This window comes from Phaenicophaeus curvirostris, chromosome 2, assembly GCF_032191515.1.
Source record: "Phaenicophaeus curvirostris isolate KB17595 chromosome 2, BPBGC_Pcur_1.0, whole genome shotgun sequence".
NCBI lineage: Eukaryota > Metazoa > Chordata > Aves > Cuculiformes > Cuculidae > Phaenicophaeus > Phaenicophaeus curvirostris.
Window position 1 is genome coordinate 90594887 of NC_091393.1, and position 25606 is coordinate 90620492.

The following is a 25606-nucleotide window of genomic DNA, read 5'->3' on the forward strand; positions in this document are numbered from 1 at the left end:
TGCGCACTCAGCAGCGCGGCCGGGGGAGAGGAGTTCGGCATGGCCGCCAGCGCCAAGTCCTTCCTGGCCGATGCGGGCTACGGCGAGCAGGAGCTGGACGCCAACTCCGCCCTGATGGAGTTGGACAAAGGTCAGGCGGGGCTAGGGATAGGGCCGTGGCCGTGCCGTGCCGGGCTAGGCAGTGCCGTCCCGTCGGTCCCATCTGGTCTCGTCCCATCAGCCCCGTCCTGTCGGTCTTATCTGGTCCCGTTCCGTCAGTCGGTCCCGTCCCGTCGATCCTATTGGTCCCGTCCTATCAGTCCCATCCCGTCGGTCAGTCGTGTCCCGTCGGTCTCACCCCATCCCATCGGTCCCATTAGTCGTGTCCCATTGGTCCCATCCAGTCCTGTCGGTCCTGTCCCGTCCCATCCCATTGGTCCCATCCCATCGGTGTCATCCAGTCCCATTGGTCCCATCCCATCAGTGTCGTCCCGTCCCATCGGTGCCATCCCATCGGTGTCGTCCTGTCCGATCGGTCCCATCCTATCCAATCAGTGTCGTCCCATCCCATCGGTGCCGTCCTGTCCCATTGGTCCCATCCCATCAGTGCCGTCCCATCCCATCAGTCCCATCCCATCGGTGCCGTCCCATCCCATCGGTCCCATCCTATCCCATTGGTGCCGTCCCGTCCCATCGGTGCCGTCCCGACCCACCCCATCGGTCCCATCCCATCAGTCCCATCAGTCGGTCCCCAGCGGGCAGGAGCTTTGTTTCACAGCGCTTTGCCGTAAGCTGGGGGCGGGGGACCCAGCTTTTGACGTGCCACCTAAATCGGAAAAAGAAACTTCATATAACACCCCTTGAAGGTCTCAAGAAGTAGACATTCCCTTTATTCGTTACCGGATCAGGGACAACCAATCCTCCTAGCATATACACCGGCCTTTACAAGTAGCAGGGTTTTTATATGCTGAATTTATACATATGTACTGTATTTCTTGTAAAAGCGGTGTGTATTAATAGCATTTCCTAAGGCTAACAGGTGTCCTCCCCCTCGCGCATGCTCCCCACAGTCCTTTATTGAGTCTGCAGTCTGCAGAGCAGACCCCTGCCCTATTTCGTTGGCATTTGCCCTTTTTGAAGATTCGAACCTAAATAAGGTTCGAAATAAGGGTTATCTTGACCTCCTGTGTCTTTTGGCTATTTAAATGCTGTCCAGATGCCAGTCTTCTGCAGCCTTCCTTGTTTTATTCCTTAAGTTTCAGAAAACAAGGGCTTTACCTTTATTGTTCATTGATTTCTGTGATATGATTAGAATCACAGAATGGCTTAGGTTGGAAAGGTCATTAAAGATCGTCCAGTTCCAACCCCCGTGCCATGGGCAGGGACACCTCCCACTAGATCAGGCTGCCCAAGGCCCCATCCAACCCGGCCTTGAACACCTCCAGGGATGGGGCAGCCACAGCTTCCCTGGGCAACCTGTGCCAGTGCCTCACCACCTTCAGCATGAAGAAATTCTTCTGTATGTCTAGTATAAATCTTCCACCATCTAATTTATAGCCATTCCCCCTCATCCTTGCACTTGTAATTAGACATTAGCACGGACGCTGCATTCTATCTAGCCACTCATACTGGTTTGCTCAGAAGTGCAATGGAAGGAGCATTGATAACTACTGCGATTGTTGTTTTGTTTAGGTCTTAGGTCTGGCAAACTCGGGGAACAGTGTGAGGCCGTTGTTCGTTTTCCCAGGCTCTTCCAGAAGTATCCTTTCCCTATTCTCATTAATTCAGCTTTCCTGAAGCTAGCTGATGTTTTCAGGGTGGGGTAAGTAGCGTCAGTCAGTTTCTGTCTGTTCAAACCTTAATCTGTAGGAATGCCCCATGTCTTGGTGTGTTGCCTGGGCAGTGGTGGGGGTTTTGTGCTTACCTGGTGACACTGCAGTGGTACCAACTCAACTGAGGACCAGTGGGGTTGAATTGAAGCTTCCTTTCCCCATCTTCAGAGGGGTTAAGCGGCTGTGAGGGATCAGTGACACAGTTCCTCTCCATCTGTCCTGGTTTGAGGATTCACTTGCTGACCGGTTTAATTTTACTGCTCTAAATTTTGCTCCATAGGCAAGTTCAAATTCATGGAATCGTAGGTCATAGAATTGTTAAGGTTGGATAAGATCTCTAAGATCAAGTCTAATCATCAATACAACACCACTATGCCTACTAAACCATATCCCAAAGTGCCTTGTCTACACCTTTTCTGACACCTCCAGGGATGGAGACTCCACAGCTTCCCTGTGCCAATGTTTCACCACTCTCGGTGAAGAAATTTTTCCTTAATATCCAATCTAAACACTCCCTGGCACAACTTGAGACAATTTCCTCCTGTCCTATTATTAATTAATAATATTATTTATAATTAACAAATAGATGAATAATCATCTGTGAAAATTCCTTCTTTAAGGAATGTTAATAAAGAAGTTCCAAGTATAGCTTTTCTGAGTGCCTGATATGTAAATAATACACGTGATGGAAGTGGAGATGCCTTGTAATAGCTTACAGAGTTATCTGTTGCTGTTGTGGAATCTTCACTGTTGTATTCAGGAAGGAAAAGAAATTCACTGACACCTGACAGTGACAATTAGGCTTAGCCTGCTTTTCTAGCAGAATTAGATCCCTAAGAGCACACAAAACAGGCATCTTCTTGCGCTTCTCCTCACTGATGTCAAAAATTTGTTACTACCTGTAGACAATAAGCCAATAGTGTGTTAACAGTCTCTTTTTGACTATATTAGTTGACTTAAATATAATGTTTCTAAAGCGTAGACCTTTCCTTGTTTTAATTTACTCTTGGAATTTTTTACTGACTTTTTATTATAAAAACAGCCCGATAATGAAACGTCTGTGTTTTTTAACAGAAACAACTTCCTGAGGCTCTGTGTGCTGAAAGTTACTCAGCAGAGTGAGAAGCACTTAGAGAAGATCCTGAATGTGGATGAGTTTGTCAAAAGAGTTTTCTCTGTAATTCATAGCAACGATCCAGTTGCTCGGGCTATTACGCTTCGGTATGTACTACATACGTGAACCTAAATTATTTCAAATCTATGGCTAATTATTAGTCTGGAATAACAAAATCTGCAACTACCATGAGTGAAATATGGGGAGCATCTTACACATTGCTCATAGATTTAAAAGCAAACGTGTCTGTTTTTAAGGGGGTGAGTGATAAGTATACGTGATCAGAACAACAAGGTTATTAACCATTTATAGCATCATAGAATTTATAGAATAGTTTGGGTTGGAAAGGACCTTAAAGATCATCCAGTTCCAACCCCCCTGCCATGGGCAGGGACACCTCCCACCAGATCAGGCTGCCCAAGGCCCTATCCAACCTGGCCTCAAACAACTCCAGGGATGGGGCAGCCACAGCTTCCCTGGGCAACCTGTGCCAGTGCCGCATCACTCTCATCGTGAAGAAATTCTTCCTTATGTCTAGTCTAAATCTGCCCCTCTCCAGTTTACAGGCATTGCCCCTAGTCCTATTGCTACAAGCCTTTGTGAACAGTCCCTTCCCACCTTTCTTGTAGGCCCTGTTCAGGTACTGGAAGGTCACTGTAAGGTCTCCTTGGAGCCTTCTCTTCTCCAGGCTGAACAACCCCAGCTCTCTCAGCCTGTCCTCATAGGGAAGGTGCTCCGGCTCCCTGATCATCTTTGTAGCCCTCCTCTGGACCGTTCCAAGAGCTCCATATCCTTCTTATGTTGAGGATTCCAGAACTGGACATAATGCTCCAGATGAGGTCTCACAAGAGAGGAACAGAGGGGCGGGATCACCTCCCTCAACCTGCTGGCCACACTTCTTTTGATTTAGCCCAGAATACAGTTGGCCTTCTTGTCTGCGAGCGCATATTGCTGGCACATGTTGATCTTCTCATCCACCAGCAACCCCCAAGTCCTTCTCTGCAGGGCTGTTCTCAATCACATCATCCCCATCCTGCCTTGAAACTGTGGGTTGCCTCGACCCAGGTGTAGGACCTTGCACTTAGCCTTGTTGAACCTCATGAGGTTCAGATTTATGATGGTGAGAATTTTGTGATGGCTCTGGGCAAAACAGAATTTGCAGCATTGAAATTTTGTGTACTCGAGAGAAAAATTAAATGTTGCATTTGAGATGAGATAATAGCTATAAGCAATCTATCATATGTTATCTATGATATATTTAGACCAGGACCAAAAGGAAGGTGCTTCCTTACACGTCAAAATAATTTTTTGTTAACTTGTAAGCAGTACTTCTTTATGTGAACCTTCTTATGCTTGCACCTGTTCTCTGTTTTCTGCCTGGTTGTTCCCTCATCAATAACTTCTAAGGAAGTGCCACTGCGTTGTTGATTGTTTTGGACTTCCTGGGAGTCAGATAGGGGTGGGAGGGGAATTAAGCGCTCTTAAATGCCGCTATCTCCAACTCTGTCCAACATGGTCATCTTATCTGTACGATCATCTTAACTGCATCTTCCAGCTCCCATGCAAGTTATATAAAATGCGAAGATACCACTCTTTCTCCCTATGTATTCTTTTATTGTATTCATCTAGAACTGTTAATGATTTCACTGTTGAAAGATAGGAATCATTAACAAGGTGTTGTTTGATTGCCTCATTTATCCATTCCTTTCTTCCCTTGATATTTTTATTTGAGATTATGCTTTCATGCTCTGATGTCTCAGATATCTGTAAATACAGTGTATCTGTATGTTTTCTTGTATTCTTTCTTGTTTCACTTCAGTATTCTATCATAAGGCTACAGCTGTTGAAAGGTTTTGAGGGCTGTTTTTATTAGAAGTCTCAGGAATCTGCTTAGTTTGAAAAATACTTAAATTACCAATCAGTTCACATGACGCATAAAGTGAAAGGTTAAAATGACTGTTGGTTTAATCTAGTTTCAGAATAAAACCTGCAGTTGAATTGCTTTTGTCCTCCTTAAGTAGTGTCAGTAAAGAAAAGCAGAACATTGTCAAATTTTATTGCTGAATAATTGTGTGTAAATATTTGCATAGAACTCTTGCTAAAGTAACAATCAGTGCAAATCTTGCATTCATTCTTCTTTTGATTGGATTATACTGAATATGTCAGGAAGTTGCTTTGAGATGTTATTAGCAAAGGTGTAGATCAATTTGCTCCTTTTTTGCAGTTACACAAAAGATATTGCACTATTCCCAGTAATAACCTTATTTCACATCAGTCAAAAATCTTAGAAACAAATGATGAAAGTCAGGTATTTGTTTACTTGATCACGATAGCACTCTAGAAACTTCTCTTTCTTGGCACGTGGTTAAAATTCATGACTGTTCAAACACCCTGTCACTTATTTACTTCTGCAGTCTTAATTGGGAAGAGGGAGGGAGAGAAAGTGTGAAAACAGTTTTTTTATCCCCCCAGACTACCAGTTTTCTGAATTTATATTTTATGATGCGTACTTCATGTGTGTCTGAAGACAGCCATACGTACATTTTAGCATTAAATCTGTTGTATTGGTAAGCTGAGCTTGAATGTAAAAGCATCTTAAATATACTGGTTCCCAGTGCCTTAGTGCACTCTTAATTTTTTAACAAATCTTGCTAAGATTTTCACAATGCCCATTTCAAGCTAAAAAGTATGAAAATGTAATTGATTTGTCATTAAACCTCTGACATAACCCATGTAACAATATGTGTTAGCTTTTGTTTATATTTAGCACTTGTTTCTGTAGTAGACATGAAAGAGCTCATATTTATATAAAAATAGTGGTTTAGCCAGTCCTTTTTATATTTCTATGTGGTTTCATCTTGTGTTTCTTTATAGTCATTGCTCTTCCTCATTCTGCTGTGCTTTATTTCTGTAGGATGTTGGGCAGCATGGCGTCTATTATTCCAGAAAGGAAAAATGCACATCACAGTATTCGTCAGAGTTTGGATTCCCATGATAATGTGGAAGTTGAAGCTGCTATATTTGCTGCTGCCAACTTTTCTGCACAATCAAAGTAAGATGAAATTTTTTTCAGTTTTTCGTATTACAGAGAGTGGAAACTCCATTGACACTGGCATTCACAAGCCTTAATATTTCCTTCTGCAGTGCTAACCATGTCATTTATAGTAAAACATTTATGTACAATTACAATGTTGTAAAGACATCTGAATACAAGTTTAACCAATTTTTTTTTTCCTAGAATAGTAAGGAAAGCTCAGAAATATGGGAATGCAAAGTGTAATAGCAGCATTGATCATAGATTATTTTACAGAAATTATATTAGGTAACAAAATGTAGTGTTGCTTGTCACTGACACATACTGGAAAGCTTCCATTTTACCATTTGATTGTGCATACATGTAGCGGTTCTGAAACTGCTTAGGTCTTGGCAAGCACTCTTTTGTGAAAACTTTTATTGTTAAAACACAATGCTTAGTGGTTAATTATTTTATTTAATTTTTTTTTTTAATTTCACCTGCTACTTTGTCTTTTCTCTATAGGGATTTTGCTGTTGGAATCTGTAATAAAATCAGTGAGATGATTCAAGGTACGTACGTGTATTCAATGATAAAAGGGAAAAGCTCAGTTCCTCTTGAGAATTCTTTATTATCCATATGTAAATATTGGATAACAGAATGTTGTTGTCCTTATCAAATGATTGCAGTTTTTAAATTAAATTAGCCAACCAGCCATCTAATGTCTCACTCTTGTGTCCTCTTTAAATCTGAGTTCTCAAAACGACTGTTTAGTAAAGAGGAAAAGCTCATCTATAATACAATGAATAATCTTACAAAGACTGTCACAAGTTGCTTCAGATTAATTAATACGTGTTACCTATAAAGAAGCAAGGGGAAACTTCTTTGAACCACAAAAGCGCTTGGTACTGCTGTTAGCTAGTAGATAAAGCTAATGCATGGTCTGCGTTGAGCAGACACATTGTGTGTACTGCCAAAAGCCAGTACAAAGGACTAACGTACTTGCCTGTGTTTCTCTTCCTTGTTGCAGGTTTGGCCACACCTGTGGACTTGAAATTGAAGTTGATCCCTATTCTACAGCACATGCATCACGATGCTAGCCTGGCCTCCAGCTCCCGGCAGCTGCTTCAGCAGCTGGTAACTTCCTATCCCTCTACCAAGATGGTCATTGTCACTCTGCACACCTTTACTCTGCTTGCTGCTTCTTCTTTGGTTGACATTCCTAAGCAGGTAATTCTTCCTATTTTTTTCTTTAAACTTCAAGTGCTCAGTACATTTGAAAAAAGCTCAGATTCTAGCTGTTGCTGAAAATAAATCGCGATGCATATGCTAAGATCATAGAATCATAGAATAACCAGGTTGGAAGAGACCCACCGGATCATCGAGTCCAACCATTCCTATCAAACACTAAACCATGCCCCTTAGCACCTCGTCCACCTGTGCCTTAAACACCTCCTGGGAAGGTGAATCCACCACCTCCCTGGGCAGCCTGTGCCAGTGCCCAATGACCCTTTCTGTGAAAAATTTTTTCCTAATGTCCAGCCTAAATCTCCCCTGGCGGAGCTTGAGGCCATTCCCGCTTGTCCTGTCCCCTGTCACTTGGGAGAAGAGGCCATCACCCTCCTCTCTACAACCTCCTTTCAGGCAGTTATAGCAAGCAATGAGGTCTCCCCTCAGCCTCCTCCAGGCTAAACAACCCCAGCTCTCTCAGCCATTCCTCATAGTTGCTCCTGTGTGCTATGCCGAAAGGGTACCCTGAAAACTGTGCTTTTATAGTTTGCCTTCCTTGGTCCCATTTCCAGGTAACCACGTTAAACACAGGAATCCACAGGAATCAGCATTCAGGAAAACGTAAACCCTGACTTTTTTTGAGAACACTTCATCTTACCTGTAGAACCCAGTTTTCACTTTTTGCTGCTGTATGTCCTCTTGGGTCGTGGATGTACCTTTTGCATGCCTTGCATGCAAGCAAATGAATATTTCAATAGCATAGAGTGCATTTAAAAATGTGTTTTCTTGAAGAACTTCAAGAAATTTGAATTTGTTACTATAATTGAAGACTAAAAACCAAGTTATGGGAAAGCAGACATGGAAGAATACAATGCTTTTAAGTTCTGGTAATGTGCTTTGTGGACATGATTTATATAGCAGGTCTGAACACAGTGACATTTGAGATTCTTCTAACTAATCCTTGTAAAGTAGTCATAAAAACCTATTTGCTTTCTTTCAATCCTGTACAGCTATGGAAGGCTGGTGTCTGGTACTGTTAAGCTAATAGCATTGATCTGTCTCTTGGTATGGGCTATTTCTGTATTTCAGAGGATGGTTTTGATAATAATGAATCTAATCCAACTGAAATGACATTAGAACACTTTATGTTCTTTTTTTTTTTTTTTTTTTTAATGGCTGTGAGCATGGTGATTTAGGCTGTAATTTTCCAACACAACAGCCAATAGGGCTTTTAAAAGTGATGTAGCCAGGGTGGGGATGGAGAGCAAAACCATGGCTGGCATGTTCATGCTTTTTCATGTGCTGGTTATTACGTCTTTGTAAATTTGCATGAAATGAACACAGTAAAGGACAAGCAGTTAAGTGTCACTTCATTTGAGATAATTGCTTCAGAGGGGGTGAGTAGGGGTTGGTATCGGTTGGGGTTTTGGGGCTGGTTTTGGCAGCTGTTGAGACCTCCAAGGTCTGTATTGCTGTCTGTTAACTGCCTATCATACAGGCACCTGAATTAGCATCAAATGCGCAGAATGCTTGCTAGTCACATAGTCACAACAGTACAATGAAGTTTACTGAGCTTCTCAGCGAGTTTGTTGAGCTTCTCTTTTACTGAATTTCTGAGAGTGTTGAAACAGGTCTCAAGGCTTCTCAGGTATGCAGGGTGATGTAGAGAAAGGGTGCTTGAATGAGGAGAGCAGGATGGTCGAAACCAGCTGTCAGACTGTTCTAGCTTGCCATGGTATCACAGCCCAAGTAGGGGCTTTTAGGGGCTTTTCCATGTGGAGAGTAAATCAGGGATAAGGCAAGTTAATTTTTGGATCAGTATGCTTGGCATTTCTTCACAAGTACTATTGAAAAGACCTCCTTTTAGTAACATTTCTTTCTCAAATGATGAATTTACTTTCCAGATCCAGCTTTTGTTGCAGTACTTGAAGAATGACCCCAGGAAGGCTGTGAAGAGGCTTGCAATCCAAGATTTAAAGCTGTTGGCCAACAAGACACCACATACATGGAGCAGAGAAAATATTCAGGTTTATACTTTTTTAAACTAAAGCTCAGTACGAAACTTTGCAATTAGTTGTAGAGTTCTTTCCACAAAAGCTGTTTGGGAGGTAAAAGAATGAAGAACATAGATCTCCATATCCTTAAGTTAGGTTATTCTGCCAAGTGGAGTAGCCAAATGTTAATGAACAGTTCATACAATCATAGAATATATTGAATTGGGTAAGTTAACCTATAAGGATCAAAGTTCAGAGAATCATAGAATAGTTTGGGTTGGAAGGGACCTTAGAGATCATCCAGTTCCAACCCCCCTGCCATGGGCAGAAACATCCCGCTAGATCAGGCTGCCCAAGGCCCCATCCAGCCTGACCTTGAACATCTCCAGGGATGGAGCATTCACAGTCTCCCTGGGCAACCTGTGCCAGTGCCTCACCACCCTCATGGTGAAGAAATTCCTCCTTATGTCTAGTCTAAATCTGCCCTTCTCCAGTTTATACCCATTGCCCCTAGTCCTATCACTACAAGCCTTTGTGAACAGTCCCTTCCCAGCTTTCTTGTAGCCCCTTCAGGTACTGGAAGGCCCCCTTCACGTGCTAGAAGTTGAAGTATTATAACTGAGGAAAAGCATGTGTCATGTAGTAGACTTTTTTACAAGAAGGAAATAACTTTTCCACCTGACAAACTCATCTAAGATGATAGATGTGAGAGCTGAATATTTACATTAATACTGAGTATGTATTAATGTAACAGAGTCTCTCTAGGATTTGTCAAAGCTTGTCATCCGGCAAGGTTTACTTGAGAGGACAAGTGCAATTTTTACTTCATTTCTTAAGATTAATAGCTTATTTTTTTGGTAGCGTCCTTGTGACTCCTGTTTTATGAGTGAGACCCTAGAGGGTGTTTATAGTGCATCTGTGTTACTTGGGGAAACAGCTTTATATCGTAGATAGTATTGCTACTGTATTTCAGTCGCATATGAACATTTTTTGTTCTTGTGTTTCACTTTTCTGGTAGAAATGACTATAGAAAATACCTTCAGGTAAGATTAATGGGAAAGTAAATATTTCAAGAACTTAATGGCATGGTTTTATAGCTCTACTTTTCTTTGTTTTTGCAACTCTTGGAAGCTATTTTTGCTACGTGCTTTTGAAGCACAAGGCAGCTAGGAGGAAAAATCACTTGGAAATAAAGCATGTTTTGCTTTGTCCCCAGTTCTTAGATAAGATCATTTGGAGTGTGCGGAGATTTTTGTTCTAGTGAGCTGCTTTGTTCCTTATAATGGATTAATACCAGAAATTTATTTCCTTTTAGAAATTTTAAGGACCTGCTTTAATTGTTTATGGATTCTTTGCGGTCAAAATGCTACTCTATACCATTATTCCTGGTTGGTAGTTATCTCAGTACATGTGAGAGGCATTGATAAAATGGCTTTCATCGTTATGTAGTTTCTTTAAGTAGGTATCCGGATCGTTGAAATGCATAAGCAAAAGTTCCATTGATGTTGGAACTAAACTTGTGACCGGATTAGGACAAAACTGATTGAAGCTTGTTGTTGTTTGCTGAATGGCATGCAGAAGTAATGGGAGTTTTTCTAACTTCTGAAATATAAAGTCAACATTTTGAGTTGGACAATTTTTTTCCAGATATTTTTAAATGACTTTGTAATGTTTATACAACAGGGATTGGAACAGACCCTCCTTTTCTCACGCCAAAACTTGCTTCTTGTATCTTTTTATCAGCGAAAGTCTCAGCAGTGTTAAGTTCTTCAGCATTTTGGGTCTGTCTGTGTGGGTCAGATAGAAGGATTGGTCTTTGAATTGTGGTGACTTCACTGATTCCTAGACATCAGCTTTAGGAGCTGTTGATGCTTAGAGCAGTGCTCCTGCTGACTGCAAAGTTAACAAGCGGTCTGTGATCCATCCTGCTGATTCTCCCATGCTCCTGGCATTTTTCAGAGTTACTGTTTCAAATATACTCTGTGAGTGGTGATCTAATAGTGCTGGAATAGAACATCAGTGTCTTGGTAGACATCAAGAGTAATTTTCAGCCCTAATCATTGTTGTTGCTTCTGTCTGTTGTTGCCATACTATTCAGTGGATTAGCAAAATACTGCATTGATACAAATTTATTTAGAATTTAACCCTTGCATCAATCAAGAACATGTGAATGCCTGGTAAGAACAGTATTCAAGGGTTTCATTTGTTTCCTGGAACTAATTCTATGCTGTACTTTTTCTTTATTCACTTTCTGGGTGTTACCATTCAACTCTGGCATTCTGAGGCAGACTATACCTATGTTTTCCATTTGTGTCTCATATTGTTTTCTCTTATATTGACTAAAAAAACCTCCAAAACCAGTGAAAGACTAGATTGTGGTCAGTGTATGTGTAATGAATCTGAGAATAAGGTGTGTTTTAAGAATTATGCCAGTCTAGTTGTGATAAGGCTTAATCTTCGAGACTGGAGAACTGTCTTAATCTTTTGCAGTATTTGATCAATGAGACTTGTTAATATTTTTTGCCACAGATTTTTAATTAATAATTAACTTAATTGATGTTTCCTAGCACATGAGACCCAGTGCCACTTTTCTGCAAGCCGTGTCCTTGGTCTACTAAAGCAGATACTTCAGATAATGACATCCAAACTTTTCAAAACTTTTCATAGGCAAGCGCAACTAAACATTTAATTCTGATAGCTGATGGGACTCCCCTCTCTGTCTTTTCTCCTGCTGATCTTTAGGCACTCTGTGAATCTGCTCTTCACACTCCTTATGACAGCTTGAAACTGGGCATGTTATCTGTTCTTTCCACGTTATCTGGGACCATTGCCATTAAGCAGTACTTCAGTAGCGCTCCAGGTAAGAGAACTAGATTAGATTACTATCTGTGGCATTGTTAATGGGTTGGCTATCTACTGATAAATGGTTTGATGTAAACACTTTGTAGCATTTTCTTAAACTGTTTTTGAACTTCAGAACACTAGCTGAGAGTCAGACTGTGTTCATTGTGTTTAAATTTAAAATGAGATATTGTATACCCATGAATAATCAAGGTCCAAGATTTTGTTCTGAATTCTGTGGGTAATATGCTGTATGAAAGGGTTTTTATCTTTGGGTCTTCAACTTCTCTTCGTAAAATGAAGAGATGTAACACCTCAGATGGCTGACGTGGCCTGCTTTCTGCTTAAGGTGCTTTGAAAACGTGGATTTGCATAGTTTTGAGTAGCATAGGGACTTAATGGTGCGAGAGTGGGCTGACACATTACCCTGGCACAGTGAAGCTGCCCCACCCTCGTAGGAATGACCTGCTTCAGTACCAGGTGAACCTTTCTGCCTTGTAACTATGTTCTGGAGAAACAGAGTAGACATTTTAAAGTGATTCAAGATGTCTTGTTCTTAAAATGGTGATCACACTATTTTCTTTTTTTCCTTCCTGAAAGCCAGGCCACCCTAATGGATGTTAAGAGCCCAACTACATGGGCTGCAGAAATGGAGAAAAACAGTACATTCTCCTCAGTCATTCTGGCATGTCTTAATAATTAATATGCTCACTAGCTTTTTAAATCAGATATAATATTCCTTAAGGCAATATTTCTGAGTCCATGAAAGATGAGCTTTTAGACCTGAACATTCTCTCTCATGTATGTCTGGCTTGTATAATGTTCAGGAATGGAGCGAGAGCCTCTGTGTGTGTAGGTGGAGAGATAAAGATATGTTTTCATCCTATTCTTTACACATATGAAAAGAAATTGATCCTAAGTATAGTTTTTTGCAGAAATCTACCTGAAAAGACCTGTGGTGTAGTTATGGACTGTGCTGCTTTATATCCTGTTTGCCTTGTTTTTATTTAGGAACAGCAGCTACAACTGCAAGATCACTTGATTTAGTAAAACTAGCACAGGAGTGCTGTTACCATAATAACCGTGGCATTGCAGCTCATGGTGTGAGAATTCTGACTAATATATCAGCCTCTTGTCAGGAAAAAGGTAAATGAAAGCGAGGACAATGCTTACAATGCTGTCTGTTTACAGTCAGGTTGATGCACTTAACATGTATTAATTGTTCTTTACTGTGAACCTGTCTGTCAATCTGTTTGATCCTTCATGCTGGTTAGGGAGAATGAGGGCTATGATCCAGTAGAAAATATTCTATATGACTTTATGGATGGTTGGGAAGATACTGTCTTTGTCTAATTTAGAGAAAATTCCTGGGCACAGTAGAATTAGTGCTAAATAAATGCTTGTCTCGCCTTTGCTGTAAAACTAGTGAGTTGTTTGTCAACCTTTGAAAACTCTTTGCACGGTCTCTTTCAAAAGAAAAACGAGGTGTTTAGAAGTCTTAGTCTAGAGATTTATGCACACTCTACAGATGTCACAGTGGGTGTGACTGTTGAATAGTTACCAGAGATGTGGAACAGCAGAGTTTTTTGTGCTCAAAATAAGGGAAGGTAGAAGTATTAGGAAGATTTTTTTTTTCCTGTCATGACGATAGCACCAGTGCAAGAATTACACCAGTTATGCATGGTGTACACCAGTTATTTTCTGACCAGTTATGGGCAGATAATGTAACAGGGAACTAACTTCCTCTGTTTTTCTTTTCTTAGATCTTTTGCCTTTGGAGCAAGATGCAGTTTTTGGCTTAGAAGCTCTTCTTGTTCTTTGTAGTCAAGATGACAGTCCAGGAGCTCAGGCAACCTTAAAGGTGACAGTATTCTTGTCTTCCCATAGCACAGCTGTAAGCTATAGTAATAGCTTGTGTAACAGAAAGGCTACTGTGCACCAGATCCTTTCTGGTGGAAGCATAATGTACTGGAAGGAAACAAAGATTTTCTATGTTTTGGTTGTAATCAGAGTTTAGAGCAGTAAAGAAATGGAGCACAACTATAGTGCAGCTCCTCTTGGCTCTGGAGTAGGTTGATTGCTGTAGGGGGGAAAAAGTGCTTCTCATAAGAACAGCCGTAACAAAACAAACTTGAACATAGGATGAGGATGTCTCTGGAGGATGAAGAGAATCTTGGACAGAACTTGCTTTTTAGAGATGGGGATGCAATGTACAATGCTTTATAAACTACTATTTTTATTTTCCCACTTTATAAGCTGCTACCAGTAATTTTATCTAGTTATTTATCTGTGCAGGCTGGTGGTATGAGTAAAATTATTATAATTTTTTTAATTTATGATATGTTTTTGTGCTGTGAGCTCAGGGTCAGAGTCTTGGCCTCTAGAAAAATCTCATCTGTTGTAGACTACGTGGTTCTGAAAACACCAGGTCTTCTATATTTCTACAGTCGTGCTCGCAGTTAAGTGTGTCTGCCTTTTTAAGTAGACATTGCGTTTGTTTTACCTGTTGATTGTGTGAATTGCAGATCACATTAACTTGTATGGTAAAGCTGGTCAAGTGCCGTCCTCACCTGAGCCAGTCAGTGGTTGAATCCCTGCTGACGCAGTTACACAGCGCCCAGGATGCTGCCAGGATTCTCATGTGCCACTGCTTAGCAGCTATTGCCATGCAGCTGCCTGTCTTAGCAGATGGGATGCTAGGAGACCTGATGGACCTCTATAAATTAATTGGACGATCTACCACAGATAAAAAACAGGAACTCTTGGTAAGACCCCCTTCTGATGAATAGCCCTTGATGGATAAAGTCTATGTAAACTACTAAAGATAGATTTTATTTAAAAAGGCAGCTAAGCTGTTTTCTATGTCCAAATTGATATACCAGTTTTGCTTTAACTTTTGTCTGCAAATGTCAACGTTCGATATTGAAATCATACCTTGTGGTTGGAGCTGAACTGTGCAATGTGTTCCATTAGATTTTCCAGCAGGTGGCACTGCTTAGACAAACCCAGCCACTGAAATTATTGGAGCATCTGTAAAATAATGCTTAGAGAAAAACAAAAAGGCAGTTAGCCTAATATATGGATGGTACTCTTACGCACACGACTTGTGATATACTGTAAGAGAAAAAAATGCTTTTATCACATCTGTTTGGAAAAGAATTTGAATTTTGAGAAAGAACTGACAGTCTTCCTGTTAAATTCATATGGAACATTTGAGATTCCTGTTAAAAGCCACAGTAAAGATTCATTCTTAAATGAAAGTGACTTTAATCTACAAGAAATACTTGGGTTGCCATAGCTACTTAAAGGATATATGACTGAGAAAAGTCCTTCAGTTAAGATGTATTTCTAACTTTCTATGTAGTTTTGAGTCCAAAGTCAAGCAGATTATTTCTGGTAGTGTAAGAAACAGAAGTCATAATTTTTTTTGTTTCTGAAATATAACCTTCCTCACCCTTGAACTCTTCATTAGGTTTCTCTTGCGACAGTGATATTTGTTTCCAGTCAGAAAGCTTTGTCTTCAGAAATCAAAACGGTTATCAAACAGCAGCTTGAGAATGCCTCCAATGGATGGACAGCCTACAGGATAGCCAGGCAGGCTTCAAGAATGGTACGTGAAAATACCTGCAGGAAAATGGTTTGATGTTGTTAGAAGAATGCTAGGGATTTCTTTGAACTGGAAAAAGAAAGTAAGGAAAACTTTAGAACTTGGGAGGAAGAAATGAATGGGAGGCAAAAAATGTAATTTGTCCTCTGAATTCCCTGGAATGCAGACACAGATATATTCCGTTTAGGGCAGTCATCCCATCAGGATGATTTTTCACTAGTCTTCCTAAAGTATTTGATAAGGAAGGAAGTAATGACCTGATACTTTCTGGAACTGCATTGTGTAGCTGTTCTTTAGAAGGTGACGTAGACCATCCTTATGTGAGCTTCTCTTTCTTCAATGCAAAGAAAGGAAGAAAAAGATACTATTTCTCTTTTCCCTTCAGTGGTCACAGCTGAGGTTAGAATTATGTAGAAAACCCAGTATGAGATGCTGGGGTAAATGTAAATTTTCATAGTTGTTTCTCATCTTGTCTAATTATCTTGTGTAAATGAGTACTGTACTTTATACAGGCTGATAGTTCTATAAAAAAGTACTTGTGCTTTTATTTGTTGTTAGGATTGTCATGATCAAATAACTGGAAGAAGTTTCACTATTTCTGTTTTCAAAGGAAGAGTAGGTCTGGATATGTTACTTATCTAATTTGTATTTATTCTATAGAGAGATGCAGCCTTCTTTCATGTCCCCTCTTAGAAACATTCTTGTCGTTACAGGGCAACCATGACATGGCCAGAGAACTGTATCAAAGCCTGCTGACTCAAGTGGCTTCAGAACACTTCTACTTCTGGCTGAACAGTTTGAAGGAGTTCTCCCATGCAGAACAGTGTCTGGCAGGTTTGCAAGAGGACAACTACAGCTCAGCGCTTTCTTGCATTGCTGAAGCTTTAAAATCCTATCACAAAGGAATAGCATCACTGACGGTGAGCATGGATCGTCTGCTTTTAGCGATGGTGTTTGTATACTGCAACAGGTCTGTTTAGTTTCTGTTCTTAAAACTCTAAGAGGTTTTTAAAAATGTCTGGTGTCTGCCAGGTTCTTTTTTGAGAGGGCTGCAGGGAAGGCGACAGTTGTAACACACTGCATCTTCAGAGAGAAGATCGTGTAGCTCAGCTAAGTATGGTTAGCCAGATTTCTCTTTTCTTCTCTCCTTCTTTTCTTCTCTTCTCTTCTGCCTTCCTGTCTTGATCAAATTATATGATATATGACAGATCTTTTTAAAAATTACAGTACTTAGTTTCCACTCCTTGCCTTGGCTGGACAAATGCTGTCATAATAGCCACGCCTGGGAATTTGTCTAAACTAGCTGCTATCTTCTCAGATATGGAGAAGGATTTCATTGTCTTCCTCCCTCCTGCTGAGTTTGTGTTACTTTGTATTTGACGATGTGATCTTATGGAATCCTAACAACAAGGCAGCAAGGCAATTTAGTAAGAAGAGGAAGGACAATTCAATCTTACCGGATCAGCAGAATTCAGATGGTCATCCTGCTTTTATGCAAATGCTTTCTGCTTCTCTGAAGTGGTTAAAACAGCAAGAAGCTCTGTGTGTGATGGCTGCGAATTTAAACAAAAAAAAGCATTAATATATATAGACCATCAGCTCTTATTGTGGAGTTGCTCCTTAACAAAAGATGAAATACACAGTACTTTCTTTCATGTCTTGGATTCCATAAAGAAGTCTTTACATACAGTTTTCTGTATGTCTTGAATGAAACTGCTTTTTTTTTTTTTCTTTTTCTGTTAATGGAACTGTCAGTGTCGTGATAATTTAGATATTAGTGTTTAAGAAAGTTCAGATATTGCTGTTTATTAATAGTCTGTCCTTGGATAAGCAGGAAAGATACTAATTTTATGCCTTTGTCCTGTGAAGGAAAGTTCCACAGCTCCTGAAGTATTTGTCTTTAACTTGTTGGCTAAGCAAATAAGGCTTTTAATTCAAGATTTCTCTAACATCTTGAAGACACTGGGGAGGGGGACACCTCATCTAATTATATATTAATATTTAATACAGGCAAGAAAATAATTTCCTTAATTAGATCATTCTGTGATTCAGTAATTTAATTAATCTTTCCCTAGAGTCTCATTTTATTTTTTCTGTTGAAGGGTTCCTTTCCATCTCTACTGCTGACTTCACTTCCTCTGTGTTACATATAGGTTTTGCACTCAGAAAAGCACTTCCTTGTGGTCCAGAGGAATATGTACAGGTTTCAGAAAGCTACAGAAGAGGAAATTGTGTTTTATTGCTGACTATTGCTAACTTACTGCATTGCTCTAGACAAATTCCTAACCATGCTTGAACATGTCAGATGTAAAAGAAGCCACGTGCTGCTTGCATCTACAGAATTTAGCATCTCAGAAGGGAACCAAGTGCCATAAAGTGCACGATAGTCTTACTGCTAAAGACTTTTGCTGTCTGATGAACCCTGCATGGCTGTCCGCTTTGTAGCTGGAAGACACTGTGCCAGTAAATCTGCGGATGTTCAGTCAGCCCAGTTTAGCGATGGTGAAATATTCAGTCAGTTTGATCTTGTCAGAAGATTTCTCAATTCCATTTAGATATACGTGCAACTGTCTGTCTTCATTGCTGTATGCAAAATGTTCTTCCATGTGAGTCAGTCCACTTGAGGAAGAAAGTCCCATTACTTCACGGATGGTAGCAGAGAGCAGTGACTTGGTGTAGCGTGTATCTGCCCCCATCCCCATCTGTCTTGCTTGTACTTGCTTGTTCAGTTAGCAAAGATTCTGAATAGGATCTGCTCTTTCTGGCACAGAACATGCGTTTCATGGGAAGCATTGTACTAAACCTTCACTGCTGATAATCTAGAGAAGCTACAGAACTTGAGCAAAGCACTAATGGAACCATTGACTGAGTGGCACTGACTCCAGATACGTTGATAACATGTGGTGGTGTTTGAAGAACTTGACTGAGCCAGAGAACTCTTTCTGTTGTTTTAAAAAAAGATTTGTAACTCATTGCCCTTGGCTATATGGGCAGCAAATTGCAGTATTAATGAGACAAGCTTGTATTTCCATTTACAAGAATCAAGTCCAATTTGTGCTACTAAAATTGTCTGGATTTTCTGATAGAAGTACTGGTACTTTACTCACTATAAAAGCATGTAGTCTCTGTAGAGCAATTACAGTGCAATGAGATCTCTTCCACAGAGGGTTTTCTGAAACCACCATTGCAGAATAAACTGAACAATTTCCATTCAAAAGGGACTTCTTTTATGCCTTTGGAGAAGGGAAGGCAAAGTTGTAGATAAGAGGGGCAGAATGGCTCAAGCGATTAAATAGTCTTATTTTGTTGGTTGAAATCTAGCTCAATAGTTTAAAGTGGTTGCAGTTGGCTGATATTTTCTCATTTTGGTCAGTAGTGAGCCATTTCTCAGATTACATGATGTCTTGTGAGAAACTGGTTTGCTGCTTTACTGCCAGCAAAGAAATGGTTCTTAGTAAGGTTTTGGGATGGGTTATGACTTCTTGCTTCCAGAGGTGACCTTTTCTGTTGAGGAATACGAAGCACTGGGGAAGATGTGTGTGAATTTAACATACGTCTATTCTTTGAGTAAGAAAAGGTTCCAATGCTTTGCTTTGTGGATGGCTCCCCAACGCGCCCCTCCGCCCCAGCCCCCAAGGAAAAAGTATAAATCCAACAGTAAAAAAACCAACGGTAAAAGAAAAATGAGTAGTGGATTTTTGGGTTAACTATTATCAAATCTTGAGTACCCTCCAGGGTGTCCTAAGCTGGCACGGTTGCCTCTGCAAGTCAGATAAGCTCTTAAAGAGCAAAGTTTCACAGAAACTTATTTTCTAAATAATAGCAGCATGTCTGCTCTCCTGGAGTTCTGTTATTTACTGTTCGCAGTTGTCGCTGAATTGTGTCTCTGATTGAATGCATTCATTCTGTTCCCTTCCATTTTGCAGCTCTAAAAAAATCAAAGTTTATCACTCCCTCTTCTTGCTGCAGGTAACTGTAGCCACTTCTTTCTCTTCTGGCCAATGCAAAGAATCACTCTTTTGGTCCCTTGTGTTTCTGTTTGCCTTCCAATTCAATGTGCTTTCTTTTATGGCAAGAACTGTCTGGACTAATGACATTTGAAGTCTAATGGCTTGGCCCTGGGAAAAAGTGAAATAGGTCCCCTAATAGTGTTGGAAGAGCTTAAGTCACATTTGTTACAAGGGTGGTGTGTTTAAAATACAGCTTAGTAATTACCTAACTTCTGTGTTGTTTATATTCAGTCTGGTTTCAATTAAACAAACCTGTTAAGCGTAGTTTTGAAAAAGCAGTTGTTAGAATTGAACTAAGAATTCATTTGTCTGATGAGGCAGTTCAGTGACATGGCAAAGTTATTTTATCATGTTTGCTTTTGACCTAGATTGCCAACATTCCTGTTCCTGTGTTTCAGGCTGCTAGTACGCCACTTAATCCTCTGAGCTTTCAGTGTGGATTTGTGAAACTCAGGATTGACCTTCTGCAAGCTTTTTCTCAACTTATCTGTACCTGCAACAGCCTAAAAACAAGTCCACCACCAGCTATTGCCACAACGATTGCTATGACGTCAGGAAATGATCTCCAGAGGTGTGGACGTATCTCTAACCAGGCATGTGTTCTTGTTCCACTCTTGTGCAGAGTCATAACAATGACTCTGGTATGATTTTTTTCTTGTCAGCAAACATACCTGCTGAAAGAAATGAAACATGGTAGTGAAGCATTGCCCTAAATAGTGGGCCTCAGTTTTCACCTGTAGCTATAGAAATGCTTGCCTGTAGCAGGCTGCGTTTTGAAGCTGAGCATGTACAAATGGTTTCTCATGCATTCAGACTCTGCGTTTCCAAGGATGTGCGTGTAGTAAGCCACTCAGTGTGCTCAAACGTGCAGCAGGACCTTTCTGACCTGGTTTTGAAGCACCTCAGATACTAAGATTACACTAAGGAAGAGTATATACTTTAGGGTCATACTGCAGCTCCTTTTGGCAAGTGTTGGCAACTGACTTGATACTAGTAGAGAACACCAAGACAGTCTGCATGTAAAATGCATGTAGTCTGTAAGGAGTTGGTGGGTAGTCTTTGAAAGACAAAGCAGTTTGATTAACTCTTATACGATGTGTGAGTTTGGTGGGTTTGGGGTTTTTTTATTTTGCTTTCTTTTTAACCTGAGGAGAGCATGTTGGTGCTGTGTTATGGGAAAAATATCTGTTTAATGCATTAATAATAGTCTGTCGCTTTGGTGATTGTGAAGAAGCAAGAACTGCATATATATTGGCAGAGCATGTTGTCTTGTTTCGCCAGTGTTGTATGTTATAATGTTGAGGTTTTCTGGATGTGTGGTGTTCTGTTTTGATTTGATTTTTTGACTAGTGACATTGTCTCCGTAGATGAAACACTCAATGGAGGAATTCCGAAACCTCGCTACGCGATATGGAGATCTGTATCAGTCGTCTTTTGATGCAGACTCTGCAACTCTAAGAAATGTAGAACTGTATCCTTTAAAAATCTTACAATTTGAGCAATGAAGCTGGTGAAGGGGCTGGAGAGCAGGTCTTATGAGGAGCGGCTGAGAGAGCTGGGGTTGTTTAGCCTTGAGAAGAGGAGGCTGAGGGGAGACCTCATTGCTCTCTCTACAACTACCTGAAAGGAGGTTGTAGAGAGGAGGTTGCTGGCCTCTTCTCCCAAGTGACAGGGGACAGGACAAGAGGGAATGGCCTCAAGGTCCGCCAGGGGAGATTTAGGCTGGACATTAGGAAAAAATTTTTCACAGAAAGGGTCATTGGGCACTGGCACAGGCTGCCCAGGGAGGTGGTTGATTCACCTTCCCTGGAGGTGTTTAAGGCACGGGTGGACGAGGTGCTGAGGGGCATGGCTTAGTGTTTGATAGGAATGGTTGGACTCGATGATCCGGTGGGTCTCTTCCAAGCTGGTTATTCTATGATTCTGTGATTTGTCCACTTTCTATCTCATGTGGACAGCATGAATCTTAACAGTCCTCTTTTATTTGAGGACTGGCACAAAATCATTTGGAAGCAGTTAGTAACATAAAAATTGGACACCAATTGCTTAAAACCTATTTGGAAATAAACATTGCCGTACTATTGTTTGGAATTACTTTAGAAATAAATTATGACACACAAATTGCAACAGCATACAATTTGGGATTTTTGTAGTTCTTGCTCTGTGTTTACTAAAGGAGTAATGATTGTAGGATTTCTTCACAAAAGCTGGGAATATAAGGACAAGTACCAGTAAATACACTGCATTTCTTGGTTTAGGTGCCAACTTTATAAGTCTCTTATCTCATTATTAATATCAGGCAACAGCAGAGCTGTCTGTTGATTTCACATGCAATAGAAGCTCTGATTTTGGATCCAGAATCAGTAAGGTAGGTTTGATGGTTAACCTTCTACTTCTTTGCTGTTTACTTCTAAGTCCTTGGGGCTTTCATCCTAGGAATTCAAAGAATTTTCAGAAAGTTTCTCTGGAGACCCTTCTAATTCTGCTCTGGGCAGACTTGAGGACCTGTTGCTGCTGTGCTGTAACTGGCAGGCTAGGGACTGTGCTTCAAGTTCAATATTTTGTACTGGTTTTGCTCTTGAGAGCACTATATTGGGCTTGTCTTAAATACAGACTTGCATTAAGCTAAAAAAACTTGTAAACTCTTCTTTACCCATCTAGTTTAACTTGTGTTGTTCTGTAGTTTCTATGCCTACTGTTTGCACTTGTAAGTGCACATTAATTTCATTCAGAGTCCTGAAAATATATGCACTAAATTAGTTCAAACTTCTAATGTAAATCCGTCACCTCCGGCTCTTTTTTCAGTAGTGAACTTACACTGATTAGAAAATTGTGTTGAAGTACCTATGAATTTGATCACCCTTTAAAACTCTCAGGCTGTGATTGCATGGAAGATAATGCGGATAAACTATTTTTAAATGCGTGATTTTGTAACTGGAAATAGAAGTGAACATCCTAAGTGTCTGTCCTACTCATTATGAACTAAGCATTGCTCAGGAGATTTATTAATCATGCTTGTAAAAATTATGAAGCTGTGTATTTCAAAACATTGGGTGTCTAGGAGATGGAATTGTATTCAGAGCATGAGATTATGAACTTCCAGATTTAGTCATAACTCTGGTATTTTTGCTGTTCCTTGAGTTCTGAGACTTCAAAAAACATTATAAACACTGCAAGCTTAAATAGAAGCCAGGGGAATTAAACACTGCAGGCTTTAATAAAAGCTAGGGGGAATTAAGCACGCTGAGTGTTAGACATGTAACTGCTTCAAGTGAGAGAGGGTGGGGACAAAGTGGTGAATAAGCTGTAGTTAAGAAAGGATTTAAATGTAAAGGGCAGGTCTTATAGTGGAAAAATAATGAAGAAACAGAGTAAACCATTTGAAATTAATTTCAAAATTTCCAGTTGTAACAGAGGATGGTCTTGTTGGGCCTGTTTGGGAGTGAGACTCCCAGATTACAATGAAGAAAGTATGTTGAAGGTGTTGAAAAGTTTTATTTTTTTAGTTTCCAGGAATATAACTCGAATGGAACTGCACAGGTTGAGAGTGAATATGAAAGAAGAATGATGTCTGTATTTAATCATGTACTGGAAGAAGTGGAATCCCTGAACAGGAAGTATGCTCCGGTGTCATACTTGGCAAGTAGTAGTTTTAAATGTGTTCTGTACACAAAGGTTCCAAAAACTCAGCAACTCGATGTACCTATGGTGGTCAAGAAACTAAAGAGTACACTTGGTTAATTAACATAATATAACCTCTGACTAGTACAGATGGTCTATATGGAGAGTCACTATTTCAAAAATACTTCAAGAAGAGTTTTGCTAAGACACATCTGTAATCTTACCGGTCTGATTAAAAGTAACGTATTAAAAATTCTGGTACTAAGAATGTAGTAGATGCTGAAAAGATCCTAAAAGTAGTTTCAAGTCTCTTGTCAGATCTCTCTCCATGTTTGCATTCAAATACTGCAGTGCAGTGTCTTTGTTCATGCTGTTGTCATGAAGGAATTCTTCCCTTACCACACATAGTACTGGAGGGTCCAGCAGTAGCCTAGCTTTGGTCACTGAGCTGTTGGCAGTTAATGCTGTTGTTTTGTGAGCATAGAGTTTCTCTTATCGATGCAGGTCATCAGAGAACACAGTGTAAATTGTGCCAAATGCAAACAGTGAGCTGGTAGCCTACTCATTTACAGGACTGATATGGTTTCGGCTTTTACTGTTGGTGAGCATCATTAGGCTGAAGCGGATGTTGATGGAAACAAGGTCATGGGAACATTTGTCATGACTGGGATCTATTTGCCTTATTTCTACATTCAACGGTCCTTACCAATTCCAAATAGAAAAGAAGAATGAGTTGTGAAAAATACAGCAAATATAAGCCCTGTGAATTTATTTGTCACAGGCTCCATACCAGTGCAGCCCAGCGACTCAAAATCATAAAATAGTTTGGGTTAGAAGGGACCCTAAAGATCATCAAGTTCCACTCCCCTGCCGTGGGCAGGGACATCCCAGTATACCAGGCTGCCCGAGGCCCCATCCAGCCTGGCCTTGAACACCTCCAGGGATGGGGCAGCCACAGCTTCCCTGGGCAACCTGTGCCAGTGCCTCACCACTCATCTGATAAAGAAATTCCTCCTTATGTCTAATTAAAATCTGCCCCTTTCCAGGTTATACCCACTGCCCCTTGCCCTATCACTACAAGCCTTTGTGAACAGTCCCTCCCCAGCTTTCTTGTAGCCCCTTTCAGGCACTGGAAGGTTGCTGTGAGATCTCCTTGGAGCCTTCTGTTTCACAAACTGAACTTGAATTATTGCACCACTTTAAGTTACAGTAGATGCCAGTCTTATTTGCTTGGAGAATTGTTATTTATTTGAGAGTTTGTGTGTGAGCTTTTTGTATATGAGTGCTTCAAGCAGATCCTGCTCTGCTGACTCTTAATGTTAGGATGGAGATGATCTGGATTTTTGTTTTTCTTGGCCTGCTTGTCCTTTCCAGAGCAGAATACCTTCTTCATAAAAAGCAGAATGTAAATAGAGGTTGAGTGTAGTCACTGACATCGCAGTGGCTGTTATCTTCTGACTATAGCAATATATTTCTGGACTTCTAGTGGAAATTATTGCTGTTTCAGTACCTCAGGTGCATGTCTTTCCTATGCTATGAATAATATTTCTTTTCTCAATTGTTTTGGTTCTGTTTCTTACAGCATACAGCTTGTCTGTGCGATGCTGTCATTGCTTTGTTGAAGGTACCCCTTTCATTTCAGAGGTACTTTTTTCAAAAGCTGCAGTCTACAAGTATTAAGGTAAGTACTACTCAAATGTACCCTAAAAAGTCTCTTCATATTAATGAGAAAAGATTTACTCAAGACAGAAAGTTTCAGTGTTTTTAATGAAGGCACTTAACTGTAAATAGCATCTGTGTTTATCTGATAGGGATAACTTGAATAATATATACATATGATCTTTAAAAACTGCTGTGCTGTGACTTAACTAGGATTCAGGGTTTTTTTTATCTTAAAGATAAAATCTATCTGGAATTTTTGTTGATTCTAAGTCTGCAATGCTGAATAGTGTTCTAGTCCTGGGAAGGCAACTTTTATAATTTGTGTTATTTTCCTTTTCCCTTAAAAAGCAATGTTTACTGTCTTGAAGGACACTAATATTTAACATCTGACTGAGTAAGAATGGCTACACGTGGCCTTCAATGTTTATATTGTTTTTTACTCAAGTACTCCTTTTTTCTGGGAAAAGTGAAAGCCTTAATATTTTTTTAAATATTTACTCTTATTGCATTTTACTACTTTGTTCAGCCTTGTATACTTACCTGTGGCTATTCTATAGAAGATTTTTTTTCTGCTTCTTTTGAGGTAGTGCAATTAGGGAAACTGATATAAAGACCTCATTTGGTGTTGCTAATGATATTTATTAATAATGATAGTAACACGTCTTGGATATAAAGTCTGTGTTTCCATTTGCTGGTTTTGCTA

At 40.2% G+C, this 25606-nt stretch overlaps 1 protein-coding gene across 2 annotated transcripts in view; it reads left to right on the plus strand.

Moving 5' to 3' along the window:
* Positions 1 to 38: 38 nt before the first annotated feature.
* INTS7 (integrator complex subunit 7) overlaps positions 39 to 25606 on the plus strand; it is a 28512-nt gene continuing 2944 nt past the window's right edge. The window contains exons 1-18 of one of the 2 annotated variants that reach the window (XR_011337058.1): positions 39 to 130; positions 1672 to 1801; positions 2886 to 3032; positions 5840 to 5977; positions 6464 to 6510; positions 6969 to 7168; positions 9073 to 9195; positions 11905 to 12022; positions 13015 to 13149; positions 13767 to 13864; positions 14529 to 14768; positions 15476 to 15613; positions 16324 to 16530; positions 20019 to 20213; positions 20988 to 21091; positions 21920 to 21988; positions 23127 to 23237; positions 24824 to 24922. Coding sequence is in view for 1 of the 2 variants with exons in the window: in XM_069852849.1 (XP_069708950.1) it covers positions 40 to 130; positions 1672 to 1801; positions 2886 to 3032; positions 5840 to 5977; positions 6464 to 6510; positions 6969 to 7168; positions 9073 to 9195; positions 11905 to 12022; positions 13015 to 13149; positions 13767 to 13864; positions 14529 to 14768; positions 15476 to 15613; positions 16324 to 16530; positions 20019 to 20213; positions 20988 to 21091; positions 21920 to 21988; positions 23127 to 23259; positions 24824 to 24922 (2412 nt within the window). In the remaining variant the exon portion in view is untranslated. Of the gene's footprint in view, positions 131 to 1671; positions 1802 to 2885; positions 3033 to 5839; positions 5978 to 6463; positions 6511 to 6968; positions 7169 to 9072; positions 9196 to 11904; positions 12023 to 13014; positions 13150 to 13766; positions 13865 to 14528; positions 14769 to 15475; positions 15614 to 16323; positions 16531 to 20018; positions 20214 to 20987; positions 21092 to 21919; positions 21989 to 23126; positions 23260 to 24823; positions 24923 to 25606 lie in introns of both variants that reach the window. The other variant, XM_069852849.1, reaches the window with a different exon arrangement.